This window comes from Fusarium oxysporum, chromosome VIII (assembly GCF_013085055.1).
Source record: "Fusarium oxysporum Fo47 chromosome VIII, complete sequence".
Taxonomy (NCBI): domain Eukaryota; kingdom Fungi; phylum Ascomycota; class Sordariomycetes; order Hypocreales; family Nectriaceae; genus Fusarium; species Fusarium oxysporum.
Genome location: NC_072847.1, coordinates 2408129 through 2425824, shown reverse-complemented (window position 1 = coordinate 2425824; position 17696 = coordinate 2408129). Strand labels below are relative to the sequence as shown.

Sequence of the window (17696 nt, the reverse complement as noted above, 5' to 3'; positions counted from 1 at the left end):
AAGGGACGGGATCCACAAGCGCGTGGCGCCGCAGTTTGGCTTGTGGGTATGCGAAGTATATCTCAACGTACACATACTTGCACATGTCGGCAATGGCTTTTTTCCCTGTGAGCTTGTGTTGGGGAAGCTGATAGCCAATCTATCGGCGACACAAACTATCAAGGTTGCCGAAGAGCGAGACCAGAGCTTATTACGGGGAGAGACTTCAGACATGGTGGGTTACTTGTTCTGATATCATGAGATATTTGAGAAGCATCAGTCTTTGCTCGACAAGATTACGACCCTACCCGGAGGTCTCGGGTCGCCCCGTGCTTTTCCAACGTCCAGTTGAGCATCACCGATGACCTCGGGCGTCTCCATTCGCGGATCTGCCATTCTACCTCGGCCACTCCACACTCATTTGGACTTCTTCAACACCATCTTCTGATTGAGGCAATTGCAATGTTGCGCGATAAACGACACCTTGGACGGGCGCTCAGAAGAAGCAGGATTCGGGGTTGGTCAGTCTTATCGTTGTGTGTTGCGTTGCGACTAGACAAAACTTAAAAAAGTTTCTCTCATTTCCGCATATTGGGAAAACATTACAAACCGCGCAATATGCACAGTTGACAACGCGGCCCCCTCGGGCAGTGCACCATCTTCTGATGCTTCTTCACCTGTGCGCCATCTTGCTTCTTCCGCCCCCCCCAAGTATGTTCCAGGTTGTGAACAGGGGCGAACGGCAAGGAGCTATGGCCTCCTCGGATAGGTTGCCATGATGCTCAACCACCCAGGAAGTGCCCTGCAGATACATACATACAGGTAATGCTCTCCATACTTTATTCTCCGGTCGGCACTGTCGTCTGCTTGAAGCTCGAGCCCTTCCACTGCGTTGCATTCTCGAAAAGGAAGAGAGCTGCTGGAGCTCCCGTCAGAGCATGTCATTGATTGGACCACTTCTGAAAGTCTGAGCCGGGCTATTTGTTTGGTCCATACGATGATACCCTGATATTCCAAACCACGCTGAGATACACGTGGTGTTTTGCATCAGCTCTTCTTACTGATCTGATATTGCTGGGTCATCCCTGGTTGGAACAGTCTCAATCATTATGATAACCCGATTGACTTTACCGGGTGAAATTGAGGGATGCTACAACGGCTCTTTCTCACCCCTGTCATCGGATAATGGTATTGAATCGGTCATGAACGGCTTTGACGACCTAAAACAGGTATTGATCTCGTCGGTAGTCAGTAGCCGGGTCTGTATGGAAGCAAACTTCGAGGTGGAACGAATAGGTCAAACTTGGTGGTAATTTTTTTTTCTTCTCATAAGATCTCCTCACCTCGTATATCTGCCCTTTCATACCCTCCTACTCTCATTCGTCGTGGGGCAATCATGGCTGTGAGCAACAAGTATTCTTGAGAAGGGATCCGCACCCTCTGTGAAGACCCGGCCCTATTTGTCTGTCCCGCCGTATATCTGAAACAAACAGCCATCGCTGATTTTACTTAGCCCAGTACAATTGCACTCGTACTCTTTTGGCGGTCTTCATTTCACCGTCATTGGTGTCAAATTGTGGTAATAGGGGCAACATTGCGACTTTTCGAAGCCAAGGTGCAGTGTTGAAAGCTATCCTCGATAATTGCTCTCAAGTTACTGGCGTTGTTTGTTCGCTGGCCTCACCCAGGCGTTTCATGGTTGGTGATTGTTCCCAACTTACACTTACACTTCGTTTACTTTCTTTTCTCTTCTTTTTGCTTTTTCCATCGATCTCCCGTCTTGCCCGCCTCCAGAACCGATGTCGATGAGGGGAGCCCTGCTAGCTTGGCCACTTTTATCGGCCCCTGGTCGCCCACATCTAGAACGAGCAGGCATTGACACACACATCGTCATCCCAAGAGAGAAGGACGTGAGAGGTGAGAAAACCTTAGAAAAATTGGAGTTGGATGGCCGAACCAACATTCAGACTGCATCGTCAACCGCGGCGAGACGGATATGCAGGCCACCCTTCCCTCTGCAAGGATGCCTTGTTCGTGTTTGCATCAGCGAAGCTTCATCCTGACAGACATACATACTCAGGCTATTCTGAGTCAAGCTTTGCTGACAGCTAAGCTGATTGCCTAGTTGATTTGAGGCTGGGAGAAGAGGCAACAATGCAGTCAAGACAAACGCTCAAACAACCAGAAGAGGTGTCGTGCATGATACTAAAGAAGCATGAATGCTGCAGAACTGCGTAAGTGCCTGGAATTCGTTGATAATGTTTCATCTAGTTTGAAATACGGCTGGTGTGCTAACAATAGTTCTCTCTGCCACAACCTTTATTCAGTCCCAAGGTTATCTGTCGCCTCTTTCCTCCTTCTACCTCCACTCAAGATACGCACGAGTAAAACAACCCAAAAACGCCCGCATCCCTCCATGACACTCGCTCACACCCTCTTTTGGCAATCTAACGGTGCTGCAGGACTCTAAGACCGAATAGGTAAAGTGAAAGACACCATGGACCAGACAGAGAGGGGCGCGACGAGGGGGAAACATTGAAGCATGAAATACTGTAAAAAAAAACAATCCAACCGAGCAGCCAACCATGAAAGAAGTGGCTGATGCACATAAAACGCCGTGGTCAACCAGTCAACTTGTGAGGATGTGCAACTCCAGACCGGGATGAATAAGGGAGGGGAAGAGCTTTGCCGAGCTACATAGTAGTCGCAAACAACACCTCTTCCCTAGTCTCAGTAACAAGAAATGTTTGTGTCTTGTCGGCCCCATCCCCATGCAAGGCCGAGCCGCAATGGAGGGCCGCTTCCCGCACGTACATGGTAGGGCTAAGCATTGGATAAGCAAAGAGGTCGATCGCTCACGTTTTAAATCCCTGCCCACTCCTGTATTGTTGATTTCTAGGGGACGCATGGAGAGCCTTTCCTAGCCTTTCTTTCATGGGCCTCTGCAGTGAGTACTTCATCGACCAGCCTTCATAGCTTCCTTGCGGCGCTTCTTTTCTGCAGCGCGTGCGAGAGAACGCTTGACGTCGCCTTGCTCAAAGCTGTCGATATCGTAGTACGTAGGGGCAATTTCCTGCAAAAAATGTTAGTAACTGTAAAATTGACTCAAGGTGATCGTAATGAAACGAGAGTCATCTGGGACTATCACTTACCAACAGCCACTCAGGTCGGATACCCGTACATGTTCGGATGTATTGCTTGGACGTCAAGACAAACTCGTTGTAGAGGACCCAGTCGAACTCGGTACGGAGGACAGTTGAAGGGTGAATCAGCACAGCCTGGTCGTCCTTGACAGTGCGATAGAGCTTGCCAGAGCTCTCCTTCATGGCGACCTGCATGAAGAAACCGGCGAGCAGTGCGCGTCGAATGTTGGTATAGTAGTTCTTGTCCTCAAACGGTGTTGACACAAGCTCCAGGCCGTGCGTCTCCATGATGCGCTTGAGCTGAGCGCGAACGTTATCCGCACTCGAGAGATGTCGGAAGGAGAGGAAATGCTCGTGGCACCACTGCTTTGCACTGTTGGGGTCGGATGTTGCCTGGCCCTTGAAAGCGTGATAGGCGTTGAGCAGGGTGAGGTGGTCACCATCAGGATGCGCAAATTGAGCCTTCATCTCATCGGCGCGCTTTCGGTTGTTGGCAGGGCGAGTGAAGATTTGAGGAACTGAGAGAAGCGAGGTAATAGAGAGAATCTCGTTCGAGCAGTAGAACTCGGGAGACGAGATAAGCATGACCGCCAGAGCGGGATCAAGGGGGAATGCTGAGGCCATGCTGCCGAGAGTGGTCAGCTCACCATCGTCGTCCAGACAGGCAAGATAGTTGAGCTCCTCAAGGGCGCGCATCATGGTCTCGGGAGCAGGGGGGTCCATAAGATCGAAGTGGACAAGATCCTCCACACCAAGCTTCTTGAGCTCCAGAACGGTGTTGGCGAGGTTGGAGCGCAGAATCTCGGGATATGTTTGCTCAATAAGCTCCTTCTTGAAGGCCTTCTCGGTGTACAGACGGAAACACTTTCCGGGCTTGGTACGACCAGCACGACCAGCACGCTGCTGGGCTGAAGCCTTGGAGATGGGTGAGACAAGGAGAGACTCAACACGGATACGAGGGTTGTAGATCTTCTGCTTGCTAAACCCGGGATCCACGACATAGACGATACCGTCGATAGTCAAACTAGTTTCGGCAATATTGGTAGAAACAATGACCTTGCGACCAGGACGACCGCCCTTGCGAATAGGCGCAGGGGCCTTGTCGAAGATGCGCTGTTGCTGGTGGGGAGGCAGGGTACCGTACAGAGGGTAAACGGCGAGAGGACCAGCGTCGACCTCGCGCATCAGCTCATCAGCCTCGAGACTGATCTTGCGACAAGCGTCCTCAATCTCGTCTTCGCCTGTAAGGAAAAGCAAAACATCACCCTCAGGCTCTGAAGCGTGAATCTGGAGAACGGTTCTTATGGCAGCCTCGACGTAATCGCGCTCAGGCTCGGGGGTGTAGAAGATCTCGACAGGATGTGTTCGACCGGGGACGGCGAGCAGGGGCGCATCGTTGAAATACTTTTGGAACTTTTGAGCATCGAGGGTAGCAGACATGATGATGATCTTGAGGTCGGGGCGGCGCATAGAAATCTGCTTGAGTAGAGCCATGAGAATATCGGTCGCGAGAGTACGTTCGTGAGCCTCATCGAGAATAATACAACTGTAGCGAGACATCTCGTGGTCGTGCATGGCCTCACGCAGAAGCATACCATCAGTCATGTACTTAAGCATTGTCTTAGGACCTGTCATGTCCTCGAAACGAATGCTGTAACCAACTTCCTCGCCCAGGGTGACGTCCATCTCGTCGGCGACACGCTGCGCGACCGACATGGCGGCGACTCGACGTGGCTGGGTACAGGCGATAAGCTTGCCGGTAAGATGCGGTAGCTCGTCGTAGACGACATACTGAGGAATTTGAGTAGTCTTTCCAGAACCTGTCTCACCGACAAAGACGAGAATCTGTGTTGAGTGGTACTTGTCCAAAAACTCTTGTCGTTGCTTGTGGACAGGCAGATCGCGACGGCCCTGGAGAATTTGGAAGTACTTTTGCGAATGAGGCCGGCCGGTGAAAGGGTTCGACTCAGAGTCCTCAGCTTTTGAGGCCTGGGCAGCGGTAGTATGCTGCCTCTTCATACCAGCGAGAGGAGAGTCTGGCGAAGGCTCTGCGCCATAACCATTGCTGTTACCGTTGTCGTACATGTGAGCGAGGTAAGGGTTGTATTTCTCGTCCTCACCGTCCTTCTTGGCCTTCTTTCGCGTGGATTCGTCGGCGTCGGCGCTTGAACGCTTTCCTCCCTTGATATCGGACATTATTTTCGGTGAATGACAGGGAGAGGAGGTGAGAGAAAGTGGCGAGGCTGAAGCGGAAGGCCGTGGTGTTTTTGTTTTCTGCTAATGCTAGAAAATTTTGGCGGGACCTTCTAAGCAGATACTTATCGATAAGGATCCTTGTCACACAGTGCATGAGATGTGATTGCGCTACTGGGTTATATGACGAGATGCAGCATATATGTGCGTGCTTGTAACATCAAGTGTGGCATAGAAATCATGAAGTTGTATGCGAGAATGAGATTGCATTGAGTTTGTCAACACTTTTGCTATGAGGAGGTTTTTACCAAACCTGAAGCTGTTTGCTGTACTGTTTCAACTCGGAACAGGCGCACACTGTGCATTTTTCAGGGTCTTTGCGAAGATCAACAGCTCTTTCTCTCAAGCTTGAAGCTTGAAATTCCAACCCGCAGGTTCTGGGGATGCTTCTTGCATACAAACAACAAGAACAATCTCTTTATAGGACACGCGTTGATTCTTAGCAATTTTTGTCTACGACTCTTTTCCCCTCTATACTCTTCTCTTCGTCTCATACATCCCACTTCGCACAACTGAACGATCTGGCTTGGTTTGGCGGGGTGAATTTACTCCACCACCAGAAATCTCAACTTTATTTTGCTGTTTCTCCCTACAGACTCCAACCGCAAACGTCGTCCCCTGACAAACTCTAAGGTACAATTATGGCTTCTGACGACGCAGGCTTCGAAATGTCTGACAACTTTGGTCTTCAACGTCCCAATTTCCACATTGGATACCACGACTCAAAACGCGATGAGCCCCTCACCGACATGCAGTATGGCCATCTGCTGAACCATGGTGTAAGTCGCAAGCTTTCCACGCCAAAGACCTTTATATTCGATATATAATACATGGCATATAATCGTGAGGATGCTCGGGGCCACCAATTGACTCTTGGATAGCTGGCCTTTGCGACGACTCCCATCACAAACACTCACTTCCGAGACCGTGTCTTCGCTCTTGTTTCTGAGCATCTGTCCGCTCTATCCGAAAATGGCGAGAAGCCTACCACCAGGGCAACTGGCTCACGAGCAGAGCCTATTCTGCCTCCTCTGACTCCTAAGGACACCGCTCTGTTCCCTAGCGCCGCTGTCAACACCTACACTGCAGTCATCAGCCCCTGGCTCGACCTTGGATCTTCTAATCCCATCATCTCAAGCATCTCCCGTCAGGTCCTCAACGTTGAGATTAACTATGCCAACTTTTGCGGTGTGAGAAGTATCATGATTCCTGCCCCTCGACAGGATGCTTCCATTGATGGCGGCAACCAAAGTCTTGCCCAATATGCACGAGCTGTTGAGGAGGCTCTTACCGTTGGAAACCGACTCACTTTCTTGATTCACATGCCTATGTATCGGGAGCCCGGCCTAGATACAGAGGGAGCTAATATCTCTTCCCTTGATACCAAGACTCTGACTAAGACCGAAGGAAAGGATATCGATCTTCTGGCCGCTTGGGATTCGTGGCACCACGTCCGAAGTGTCTGTAACTACAACACTAGACTCTTTGTTGGTACGCTCACATCACTCTCTCAGGATCCTTGACGAATGCTAACTTGATGGAAAGCTTTGCAAATTCCCCGTGTTATGCCCGAGAAGGATCTTCAGGATCGTTGGTTTGCTGAGCCTTTGCACTACCTCGCATTCAGCCCTCTGACTTTCCAGGCTAACAAGGCTGGTTTCCCATCGCTGTCTAAGCACCACCAGAACCTCATCTTCTCGTACATGCGCTTGAAGAATGTCCCATGGATTCTACTCTGCGACGTTGGCCCTGATGTTTCACATATTAAGGATGGCCACCAGTCTCTGCCAACCGCTCAAAACGAGTTCCCCAGTTTGGCCGAAGCTGAGTCTCAGGACCAGTCAACCAAGACCAAGAACAACGACTATATTTCCTATCTGCGATGGCTCGAGGACCAGCAACCACCATTTAGCTATCTTGAGAGCCCAACCTTGACCAGTTTCCAAGACTGGCTTCAGTCACCTCTCCAGCCTCTGTCAGACAACCTCGAGTCAGCGACATATGAAGTATTCGAGGGTGATCCCGTCAAGTATAGTCAGTACGAGATCGCCGTGTTTGAGGCTCTCACGGAATGGAAGGAACTCAAGAAGCCTACCTCTAAGGACGGCAAGGTTGTCGTTGCTGTTGCAGGTTCTGGCCGTGGTCCTCTCGTTACTCGAGCACTCAAGGCGTCTGAGGACGCTGGAGTTCCTATCGATATGTGGGCAGTTGAGAAGAACCCCAACGCCTATGTCTACCTTTTGCGCCAGAATGACCTCGTCTGGGGTGGCAAAGTCAAGGTTGTCAAGACCGATATGCGAGCATGGAAGGGTCCTATCGTCTCTGAGGACGAGAATGGACCTGTATATGGCAAGGTTGATATCCTCATCTCTGAGCTTCTTGGTTCATTCGGCGACAACGAGCTCTCTCCTGAATGTCTTGACGGAATCCAGCATGTCATGTCTACGCCCCATGGAATCTCCATTCCCAGCTCTTACACCGCTCATCTGAGCCCTATCTCGACACCCAAGATCCACGCTGATATTCTTTCGCGAGTATCTGGAGACCCCAACGCTTTCGAGACACCCTGGGTTGTTCGCCTTTTCGCTCTCGACTTTGTTGCCGAGAAGGTGCCCAACAAGCCCCGATTCCAGGAGGCCTGGGAATTCTCTCACCCTATTCCCGAATCTTCGCTCGCGGCTCTGGAGGCAAAGCGCTCTGGTGGTGTTGTCGGAGGCGGCGGCGGTAGCATGGCTGGTGCTGCTGGAGCCAATGACCACAACTCGCGATATACTCATCTCACATTTGTCTGCCGGACAAGAGGTGTCACCCATGGATTGGCGGGCTACTTTGAGTCGACTCTATATGAATCTCAGATTCCTGAGAACAAGGGAGAGAAGATTGAAATTAGCACACATCCTGAGCGTATCGATGAGAAGAGCAAAGATATGATCTCTTGGTTCCCCATCTACTTCCCCCTGAAGGTAAGTTCCTTCTCCAGCAAGTATCGATGCGTACTAACAGAGTTGTAGAAACCTCTATACTTCCCAGCTGATACTGAGCTCGAGATTAGCATGTGGCGACAGACAGATGACACCAAGGTGTGGTATGAGTGGCTCGTCGAGGCTTTCACATGGGTTAGCCTGACAAGCCGTGTCAAGGTTGCTTCCTCAGATCTGTGCAGCAGTCGCCAAGTGGCATGCTTGATGTAGACGAATGACCTGGATCACGGTGAGAAGAACTGGCTGGGATAAATGATGTGACGAAAGAAAAGTTTTGCTTATGAGTTTGAAAAGGTTAAAAGTCTTGACATTTGGGGACAGCCGTCGCTTGAATTGTCAAGTGACTGTAGCCTGGATACGAGCTAACTGTTCTTCACATGATGGTTCACTATTCGAGGAAATCACATAGCATTTTTAAGACCGCTATGAAGCTGGAGAGACATCCTTAGCTTTGAATATCTACATTGGCTGCCCTTGTGATGGAGTAACACACGATCAAGTCACGTATTGTGATCAATGTTGTTGCTCTGTTGACTGTAGTATTAACCGACACGATACTGAATGTCTCAATGCACATGATGAGCATTGAGACATACTGTCTGCCATAGTCTTTGTTGCTGGTCTATTCACATGCTATGTTCCACTAGACCGAGCCTCAATTGAAGTCGAAGTCGGTCAACTTCCGATCAATGCACATGCTTTGTCTCACATTATAGGACACTTTACCTGGCCATTTGGGGAGTATAGGTGCCTAACAGAGGGAATTACGGCTCGGTGGACAGGAAAGGTGATGATGCATAAGATGATACAAGACAAGGCCATGGTTGACTTGTGATATACTTCTCGCCTCATGAGACGTTTTATATGCAGAATTAACATGCCATGTTCAGGCATTAATAGAGTTGTAATGCTCCTGTTGTCCGACAATATTTGACTTTATGAAACAAGCCTTCCCTTCCACCGATGAAATGTGCCCATCATGACATGTCCATGAGAGGCCATAGGAGCCCGTATTTACAGTACTGGCTGTGACTGCAGCGCCTCTTGCGCTTCCTTGTTATAACAGATGGTAACAAGACTTCTTTCTAGCCGCTTGAATGCTTCCCGTGGTATCACAATATGTTGGACTGTCTGAACATAGCAAGACGAGGCGACACACAAAACGCGGGGGAATTTAGATCAACTACGCCTTGACTGTCGAGGTGCACAAACCCCAGATTCTCAAGCAAGATTGCCTTTAACCTCATTAGTAACCACCAAGTAATTAACACCCCGTAAAATTAACTGCTGCCCTACGAGGCGGCTCTAGACTCACTCTCTCATCATGGTCAGTGTAAGTCAAAAGCCGGAATAACCCGGCGTCTAGTCTCGTACCATTTCCATCGGCAAGACTCGGTCAAGCCCTGTAATTTTTCACCAAATTATTATGGAGTCAAGCATCGTCATTCATCAATTCCATCCTTCTCCAATTCTCCATGTGGAGTTCGGGTTTTTTTTTTCTTTGACGTTAAGTACTCATGAGAATCCCGGTGCCGGAGCCGGAACCGGGAACTGAATCGTGCATGTATTTCCCCAGAAAGAGAAGGAAAACGGAGCCTCAGTTGACTTCCAAAGTAGACGCCGGCGGACACTACGAAACTGTAAATCTTTCAGGTCCTGGTAGAGGTGAGGCAGAAGAGGAAGAGCCGGGGTCGGGTATGAGCTGACTGGAAACCCCCTGGAAATAAACCAAGAGAATAGTTCGTGAGAAGACGGGCTCTACAGGTGCCAAGGATTGTACAACGCCCGTTGACCAGGGCGAGTGGCATGTCATGTTGCATACTTGTCATGACACTCTAAAAACATGGCGAGACATCACGGTAAAGACATATCACGGGTAGGACGTAGATGTAATAGTATAGACTTTTTTTCTGGTATTGACAATTTCTACCAAAAACAACTCCTTTGTTCAACGCCGTGGTGCCTCTTGCTTGCTGTTAAAGCTTCGCAGGCAGGTCTCCAACTATACAGAAAGAAATGGCGTTGACGCCAGTCGAGAACAAAAAGCACGGAGGTCGCAACGTTCTCCGCAGCCGGGGGGGTATTCTCTATGTAAAAACCCGACTTATTTGCTTTTTCCCGTTTTTTCCCTCTTTCGTGGTGCATATACTAGCCCCTCGTTTCATATGACGCTCCTGGCGGCATAGTACCGTAGTGCCCTAAGTGGTTTCTCGAAGTGAACTGCAGTTGGAAGCATCGTCCTGTTCTGCATGTCTCGATGGGATGGGTTTGCGTACCCCTCCCTGAAATGCGCAGTGAAGTTGATCACTATGTGCATGGTCACTCGGCGTCCCCGTATACAATGTCGTGCAGGATATATGCTCCAGGCAGTGGATCCTGGCTCTCGTCATAATCTGCGCGTCATCGTAGGTATTCATTCATTCATCCCGTCTTTTTTCATCCCACCGCTCCACCTATAACTCCTCGCCTGTGGCTGGAGACATATTTAACCGAAGAGAGCAGCGCCACCGGACTCGATAGCCTCGATCTCAGCGGCGTTGAGGGGAGCGCGGTGGAAGCGAGTGGGGAGCTCAGAGACGTCAAAGGCAACGCCCTGAGGGGGCTTGACGGAGCCAAGGGAGGCAGCGGGGGTTCCGCCGAAGCCAGACTTCTGGAGAGGACCGTGCTGCTGGACGTGGTCGCGGTAGGAGCTGAAAGACTTGTGGGTGGTAGCAGCATCGCCGTTTCCGTAGCCGGACCAGGACTCGGGGAGCTTCTCGACTCCGGAGGCAGGGTGCGGCTTGGGGGTGTGGTCGACGTTGGCTGCAGAAGACGATGTTAGCTTGTACTGAGGGGAAGCTGACGGTATTGCTCAATATCAGCGGGTTGACATACAAGGAATGGTTCGGGGACCGAGGAATTTGATGAGAGGAGTACGCTCAGCGTGGACAGCAGCCTGTCGGAGGGCTCGAGTAGCAGAGAACATTGTGACGGTTGTTTGGGAGGTTGGTCGGGATAGTTCGGTAGACGTTGATGAGATCGAAGAGTGAAGAGCGTGCTTGCTAAGATGAGAGATGACGAAGATGCAATGCAATTGGGTTGAGAAGAAGAAGAAGGAGGGGGAAGGGTTATAGTAAGAGACGAGCGTGGGAGAGGGCGCGATTATGTATTTGAGGAATTTTTTGGGATGGGATGGAGTGAATGGAAGTTAGCTCAGGCCAAGGTAACTCCCAGCCAAGCCCAGTCCAGGTTGTACCGCGCCGAAGCGTAAGGTAGCCCACGCACCGCACGCACACAGACTCAGGTCACTTACAGGGAACGTCCCTAGGCAGCTGCTAGTGGCTTCTGCTAGTGCCAGTCCCGTCGAAATGGCGCGAACTGGGCCCAAGCGAGCTAAAAAGTTGGGAATCCACATCCACCAGGAAAAAAACCTCGAAACGAACAAGAGAGAGGGAAAAAAACAGGCCACAATTGGTGGCATTGAGCTGCATGTCCACAGAACAACACGTTACCCACATCCAGAAATCAGAAGCAATTCTGCCCAAACGAAATAAGAGTGGGATGAGCTTGTTGACTTTCCCTTCCCCAGTGGCACAGCAGAGACATCCAACAATACCGTTGCCCAAAGACGTGGGATATCGACATGGGGCATGGATGCTACAGCTACAGCAGGGCCAAAGACTCCGCTACCTCGCATGCGCATTCACTTGCATTTGCCATGAGAGGCAGCGAGAGAGGGAGTCCGGATTTACTTGTGACAGTCTCCGATGGACGGCCTCAAGGAAGTTGATCGTAGGCTTAGAGAGGATCATGATCATCCCTCCACAAACCCATCTTGCATGAGTCGAGACAAGTCGGTCCATGATGCCGTCGGCGGATATACCGTCCTGCATTACAACACTCCAGGCAATGGATGTCTGGGGTTAACGACCGGAGTTGGGCGGAATGGCGTGGTCTATCACCTTGAATCAACGGGGTTAAGCAGCCGTCTTCAAGGCTACAGCTTATTCACCTTGAGGTCAAAAGGTGAATTGAAGCCAAAGCCAAGACAAATCCCCGAACCGATAACTCCAGGCACCATAAGCAAATTCACCGGCATCCTCAACCGAACCGAAAGTTGGAGTAGCCAATGCCCAACTTGATCCTATTCATCACTACCCCAAACTCCGAACATGGCCACCATCTTGACTGCAAGTTTACATCCCGATGCACACACATTGATCATCTACCATTTGCCGTCTTGAACATCAGGGCAGTTGGTTGGAGAAGCTCTCCCCCCTTCCGCCCCAGGCTTACCATTCATACACCCCCTTCGCCGTTCCTCCGGGATTGGCAACAGAACTCAGAGGTTCGTCTGCGCGGGGGAACACACATTGCCTTTTTGGGAGAGAATGCTCGTCTGGGGCACGACGTCCGGGGGAGACTCTTGATTGTGTGGTTGGTGGAGGAGGTGGGTAGACTAGAGACTACGTTAGAAAGCGGACAGATGGGCGCGTCTGCGAGTGATGATCGTTTCTCAAGTCAAGACGAGGCTGGAGGGTCTTCTCCTCTCTGCTGTATAACATCAACTACAGCACATGGCTATGCTGGTCTGTACAGCACAAGCGAAGAGCTCCGTGCCGTGTCCGTGCCATCCGAGGCTGGCCCATTGACGCGATCTCACCAAACAAAGGCCTCAAGGGAAATAAAAGCTAAGGCCACGTCCATGTCACTGCTGGACCCTACCTACGTAATTGAAGTGCTCCCCCCCTGGTCCGGACTCCGAACGCGAAACGTTGTTGCGCTGGGTGAGTTTAGCTGCCGCTCTATGCGGAGCGGAGAGGAGCGGAGGCACATGGTCCAGACAGGCTAATGTAGGGCCTAAGACGCCGACATACAAGCGTGAAAAGACCAGCGTTACAAATTGGAGAGTGAGGGAGGGCAGGTAACACGGTGGGAGTGATAATGCCGAATAGCGAAGGATTCAGCGAGGATTGGAAATCATCTTGATTGATAATGGCATTTGGAGTTACATACTCATCTCATTACTACCTACGACTCGAGGGTATGACAGAATTGTTCATTCGCAGCATAACGGGATGAGGATAAGTGGACTAAACATTTAATTACATGATCTTCAAATCGTAAGACGTGGCATTTGCCCCCCCCGCGGTCTTTGGTCTTTGCAGTTGTTGTGATTGATGCTGTTGAAAAATAAAAAGTTGATATCTCTGAATCAAGAAGGTGTTTTGACCAATCCCGTGTCGAGAACAGGCTATGACAGATTCAGATTACATGTGGTTTATGAGTAAAAAAGATACGTACCCAACCTCCACTGTCTGAATCGCATTTCGTTTCTACGGCTGGGGAAGCATCGCTAAAAGAACGTAGTAGATTTAGTAGGAGAGTCCGACAGATCCAACGAGATCTGTTCGTATTGTTTATGGAAAACAGTTGTTCCTTCTGAAGTGGTCTTTAATGAGAGCTACTCTGTAGAATGGCATCTAATCCCGATGTTACTCTCTGCAGACAAGACTACTAATTCTGGATAGACTCTTGAGGTGGAATTGACCTCGCGTAATACTTCCAAAGCCAAAAGGCCCGATCTTGCATTCATTGCCAATCTTCACTCATTTTTTCAAGATCCTCCTTCGCCTCGCCCAACCTCACTTTCTTTTCGAGAGCGCTTACACCGGGATCCGGCATCGGGCGTGGAATGGTCTGTGCTTGTTCTATTCCATGCATCGTGTCACTTTGAGAGCTCCCATTGGATCTGTTGGATTAGCTTATTTCGTGCCTCACATCAAGTTCCCGCTCCTTGTCCTCTTGGGGTAGTTCCGCTGGCACGTGAAATCGAAGGAGGAGGTTTCCTCTCGTGGTGGAAATTCTGAGCTCGAATCTCGACTTTTCATCTTTTGGTTTTGTATGTGATGGTACTGTCTATGCGCCACGAATCCGCTGTTGGTCCTCTTTGACACAAGAGAAAGATTATTTCAATTTGTGCTATAAACAATGAAAAGAATAAAAGAATGTTTGGCAATCAATTGATGACAGACACTCTCATTGTTGTTGTTGCTCTCTGCCTGAAGCTTTTCATCTCTTCTTCAGAATTGGATAAATTCACAGAAATCTCTGTGGGCTGCTACCCCTCTAGATAGATAAGATAACGAGTTTACCAATCATATCGTCAAGTCCCCGTCTGGGGAGAACCCTCCTAGCCAATATCTGACTGGCAGCCCACAGCAACCCCTGTATTCAACTACAAATAGGCCGTTGCCACTGAACCCATCTCGACTTACACTGAGGGCCATATAAATATCCATCCACGCATGGATATCTAAGCCCTCCAGCTGTTGGGACCAGTCAGTCGTGGATTTTGGCCATGTCTGATATCTTCTGAGTGGAAAGTGAAGCGTTTCTCCTGAAAGCAAATCACGGCCATCTCGCGCACTGGCTTCTTTAATTTTCCTGGCAAGTAGATATGGCCTCCCATGGTGGACTGGAACATAAACCGCCGGAGCGAGTTCAAGAAGCTCTCTTTGGCCTCAGGTGTGCAACGATACTCAGTGTTGGTACCTTTCCCCTGGACACCATAGAAATGGAGAGTTGTTTCGCGCCGGGGTGTAAATTGATCGCTATAGTGAGGTCCGGGAAAGATATCAGTGAGCCAGTCGAGCTGAGAAACGCCTCTTGGCTCGCTCAACCGAAAGGAGCAATAGATCTCAAATGATTCAGTCTCTTTAATGTTTTCTCTGAAGGGAGGATGATGCACGTAAAGACGAAATTGCTTTGGATCGTGGAAAACCAGGGTACTCGAGAGGAGGATTAGGAGAGCTTCGTTATACCTAGAGGGAAACGGTGTCAATACATTCCCGGAAGGTAATACTATAGCAGAGGGGAACTCACACTTGTTGAAATGTCAAAACAAGATTCATTCCCTCTAGGCATTGCCCAGACTTGGGCAGGAAGAGAGACGCATCGGGCACCCTAGGAGATGAACTCTCATCGCATCTAGGGTAGCGCCAGCAACCCGTTGGTTTAGGATGATAGAGATATTTGTTCGAGTCTTTGGACTTAGGGAGAGCAATGTGAACTCGGGAGCGACCAAATAACTCCCGATATATACGCCATCGAAGCTCCCAGTCGAGCTTTGTGAACAGGCGTGATCTCTTCTGGTGGGACTGCTACTGTGCGCAGAATCTGGGTTCCATGGCTGGAAGAAGACGCCGTGGAGCCTGTTCCACTGTCAGTATCGATCCGTGAAGAAGGCCGGGTTTTACTTACGGGTGAGTGTTGGTAGTCTATAGATTTACATGGTTCTGAAAAGGAGATGACAGCTTCAAGTTCCAATTAATAATTTGAAAGCTATGTGGCAGAGATCCGCAGAGATGATGAAACAGTGACTCTTATAAGAAATAGTAGGGTTTATGCTACGGCGTGAGTCATTTGATGTGGTTTTTATGTTTAGAGTTGGGGCAGTGATTGCAAAAACCCAGACGCAGCTTGAAAGTCACCCCTTAAACGACTTACAGCGAGACTGGCTCGAAGTAATGGCATGAATTGACTTACCAAGAACTGTAGAGAATCTCAGTGAATAAAGAGAGTAAATTCACTAGCAAGTAATAGCAGCGCAAGCCAGCGTGATATGTAGCAAGGTAAGTAATTGAACGTAGATACTGACAAGGCTCGAGCTAATTTCTAGTGAATTTGAATGAATGAAGCAAGGCCTCCTATATGCATAAGTGATAAGTTAACTAGGAATGTTCAAGCACTGGCAAACACTGCCATGCATCTACCTACTATATGAATGGGCCGTAAATGTTTATAATGTCTTCCCAATACTCTCTTGATAACTCCTCTCATCTTTCTCCTACATCCTTTCTCCTTCGTATCATCGTATCAACGCCACAAACGTCTCCCAAACCTCCCCAACATGGGGCTAGAGTTTGAGAAGGGCAACGCCCAGAGGGGCTCCTTGTTCTTTAGGAAGCTATCCCCGGAGCTCAGACGGCAAATCTTCATCTATCTATTGGGAGGGTCAAAGGTGCACATCAAGTTTCTCCAAAGCAATGAGCAGCTCAAGCGTGAGGGCCATCCTAAATCGTCAAGGGTCCCGGGGTGGTGTCACTGCGTCTGCAGAAAAGGGTTAAAAGTACCTATCCATCCACACTCAGAAAAAGACCACAAATGGTGTTACCTGTCGGCGAATATTATATTTACCTGCAAATGGGCGTGAGCATACCAAACCGATATTATGATTGAGCCCAGGCTGACAGACTGTAGCTATCAGAGCGGTCTTCCTGTGCTCTATCGTACGAACGAACTCATCCTAGACAATCCGCAGGACTACACAATGTTCAACTCTTGGTTCAACGCCAAGCAAAAGTATATTCGATCAATGAGCTTGCATCTCGAATGCCCGGCTGTCTACGATGCTCACGAGGGTCTCTGCCACTTGTCTACCGCATTGCCTAAATCCTTGCTACTGCAACGTCTGGAAGTGCGAATGCTCCTCACTGGTCTTGGAACTCATCACGGAGGCTTGGAAAGGGACAAAGAATTGATGTTGAGATGTCTTAGAATGTTCCTGCGGGGTGGCCTGAGCAAAGGCAAGGTTGAGCTGCTTGTGTTGCATCTGCCGGAAGCTATGAAAGCGATCGTGGAAGGCGATAAACAAGGCGATGCTACGATTTGGGAAAATGTCGATTGCCAGTTTGAACCTGACGATGGGTTTGTTAATGATGACAATCGCCCAGAAGAAGAAGCTCCGGAGTCCGACGACGAGAACCATGGCCTTTATATCTTTCCCACACAAGGGGACTTCTAAGGAATTGTATCAAGCATGGCAGATGAGCTAAAGCATTATGAATTATCTTCAAAGTAGCATGGAATGTTTGTCTTTGCTTCGAACGTAGTTGGAGCTCCCAATCAAAGATAAGCATCTTCGAATATAGAAACTTTACACATGGACCCCCATAGCTACGTCGTTCTTCTTTGATTTCTTGAATGGAGTTATTGATGGTCAGTTTTGACGAGACAGTGATCATCATTACTGTGATATGCCCTGGGCGTAATGGGTGACAGTTCCAGCTCTTGTGTGTAATGGTATGATTGTGAGGGAGTCCCTATTTCAGGTATCAAACCATGCGAGGCGTGAATTCAACAGAGATGTCTCCTTTGTCCTTTGAAGCACATTGTTTGGCAGTGCAATCTGTGTTCCTTCACCACTTTTACTCTCTTGATACCTTGGTTATGAACTATTATTTATTCCACTTCCTCTCATTTTCTTTTCTCCTCCTTTTTCTGGATCCCCTCAATACCATCAACGCTGGAAAGCCCTTTGAGCCAACCTTAACTGTCAACTGCGAAGTCAGACATCTGA

The 17696-nt window shown here is 49.4% G+C and overlaps 6 protein-coding genes across 6 annotated transcripts; 3 read left to right on the top strand and 3 right to left on the bottom strand.

Annotated features, from left to right (window-relative positions):
- Nucleotides 1-2682: 2682 nt before the first annotated feature.
- Nucleotides 2683-5391, bottom strand: FOBCDRAFT_49229 (P-loop containing nucleoside triphosphate hydrolase protein). The gene is made up of 2 exons (XM_031188110.3): nt 3132-5391; nt 2683-3052 (listed from the first exon to the last, which is right to left on the bottom strand). Exons 1-2 carry the CDS (start codon nt 5316-5318, stop codon nt 2936-2938), a joined length of 2304 nt encoding a protein of 767 aa, XP_031035375.1. The 5' UTR covers nt 5319-5391; the 3' UTR covers nt 2683-2935.
- A 498-nt stretch (nt 5392-5889) lies between these two features.
- On the top strand, nt 5890-8798 carry FOBCDRAFT_49225 (PRMT5 arginine-N-methyltransferase-domain-containing protein). Its single transcript, XM_031188111.3, has 4 exons — nt 5890-6154; nt 6257-6866; nt 6921-8338; nt 8387-8798. The coding sequence occupies exons 1-4, from the start codon at nt 6017-6019 to the stop codon at nt 8564-8566; spliced, it is 2346 nt and encodes a 781-aa protein (XP_031035376.2). The 5' UTR covers nt 5890-6016; the 3' UTR covers nt 8567-8798.
- A 1873-nt stretch (nt 8799-10671) lies between these two features.
- FOBCDRAFT_49223 (uncharacterized protein) lies at nt 10672-11533 on the bottom strand. Its single transcript, XM_031188115.3, has 2 exons — nt 11231-11533; nt 10672-11158 (listed from the first exon to the last, which is right to left on the bottom strand). Exons 1-2 carry the CDS (start codon nt 11319-11321, stop codon nt 10842-10844), a joined length of 408 nt encoding a protein of 135 aa, XP_031035380.1. The 5' UTR covers nt 11322-11533; the 3' UTR covers nt 10672-10841.
- Nucleotides 11534-11934: 401 nt separating this feature from the next.
- FOBCDRAFT_229861 (uncharacterized protein) lies at nt 11935-13437 on the top strand. The gene has a single exon (XM_059609818.1). It carries the CDS (start codon nt 12465-12467, stop codon nt 13185-13187), a length of 723 nt encoding a protein of 240 aa, XP_059467770.1. The 5' UTR covers nt 11935-12464; the 3' UTR covers nt 13188-13437.
- Nucleotides 13438-14599: 1162 nt separating this feature from the next.
- Nucleotides 14600-15021, bottom strand: FOBCDRAFT_229860 (uncharacterized protein). The gene has a single exon (XM_031188116.3). It carries the CDS (start codon nt 14820-14822, stop codon nt 14652-14654), a length of 171 nt encoding a protein of 56 aa, XP_031035381.3. The 5' UTR covers nt 14823-15021; the 3' UTR covers nt 14600-14651.
- Nucleotides 15022-16667: 1646 nt separating this feature from the next.
- Nucleotides 16668-17141, top strand: FOBCDRAFT_278271 (uncharacterized protein; the record flags this gene model as incomplete). The annotated part of the gene is made up of 1 exon (XM_054706534.2): nt 16668-17141. The coding sequence occupies one exon, from the start codon at nt 16668-16670 to the stop codon at nt 17139-17141; it is 474 nt and encodes a 157-aa protein (XP_054562509.2).
- Between the last annotated feature and the right edge of the window lie 555 nt (nt 17142-17696).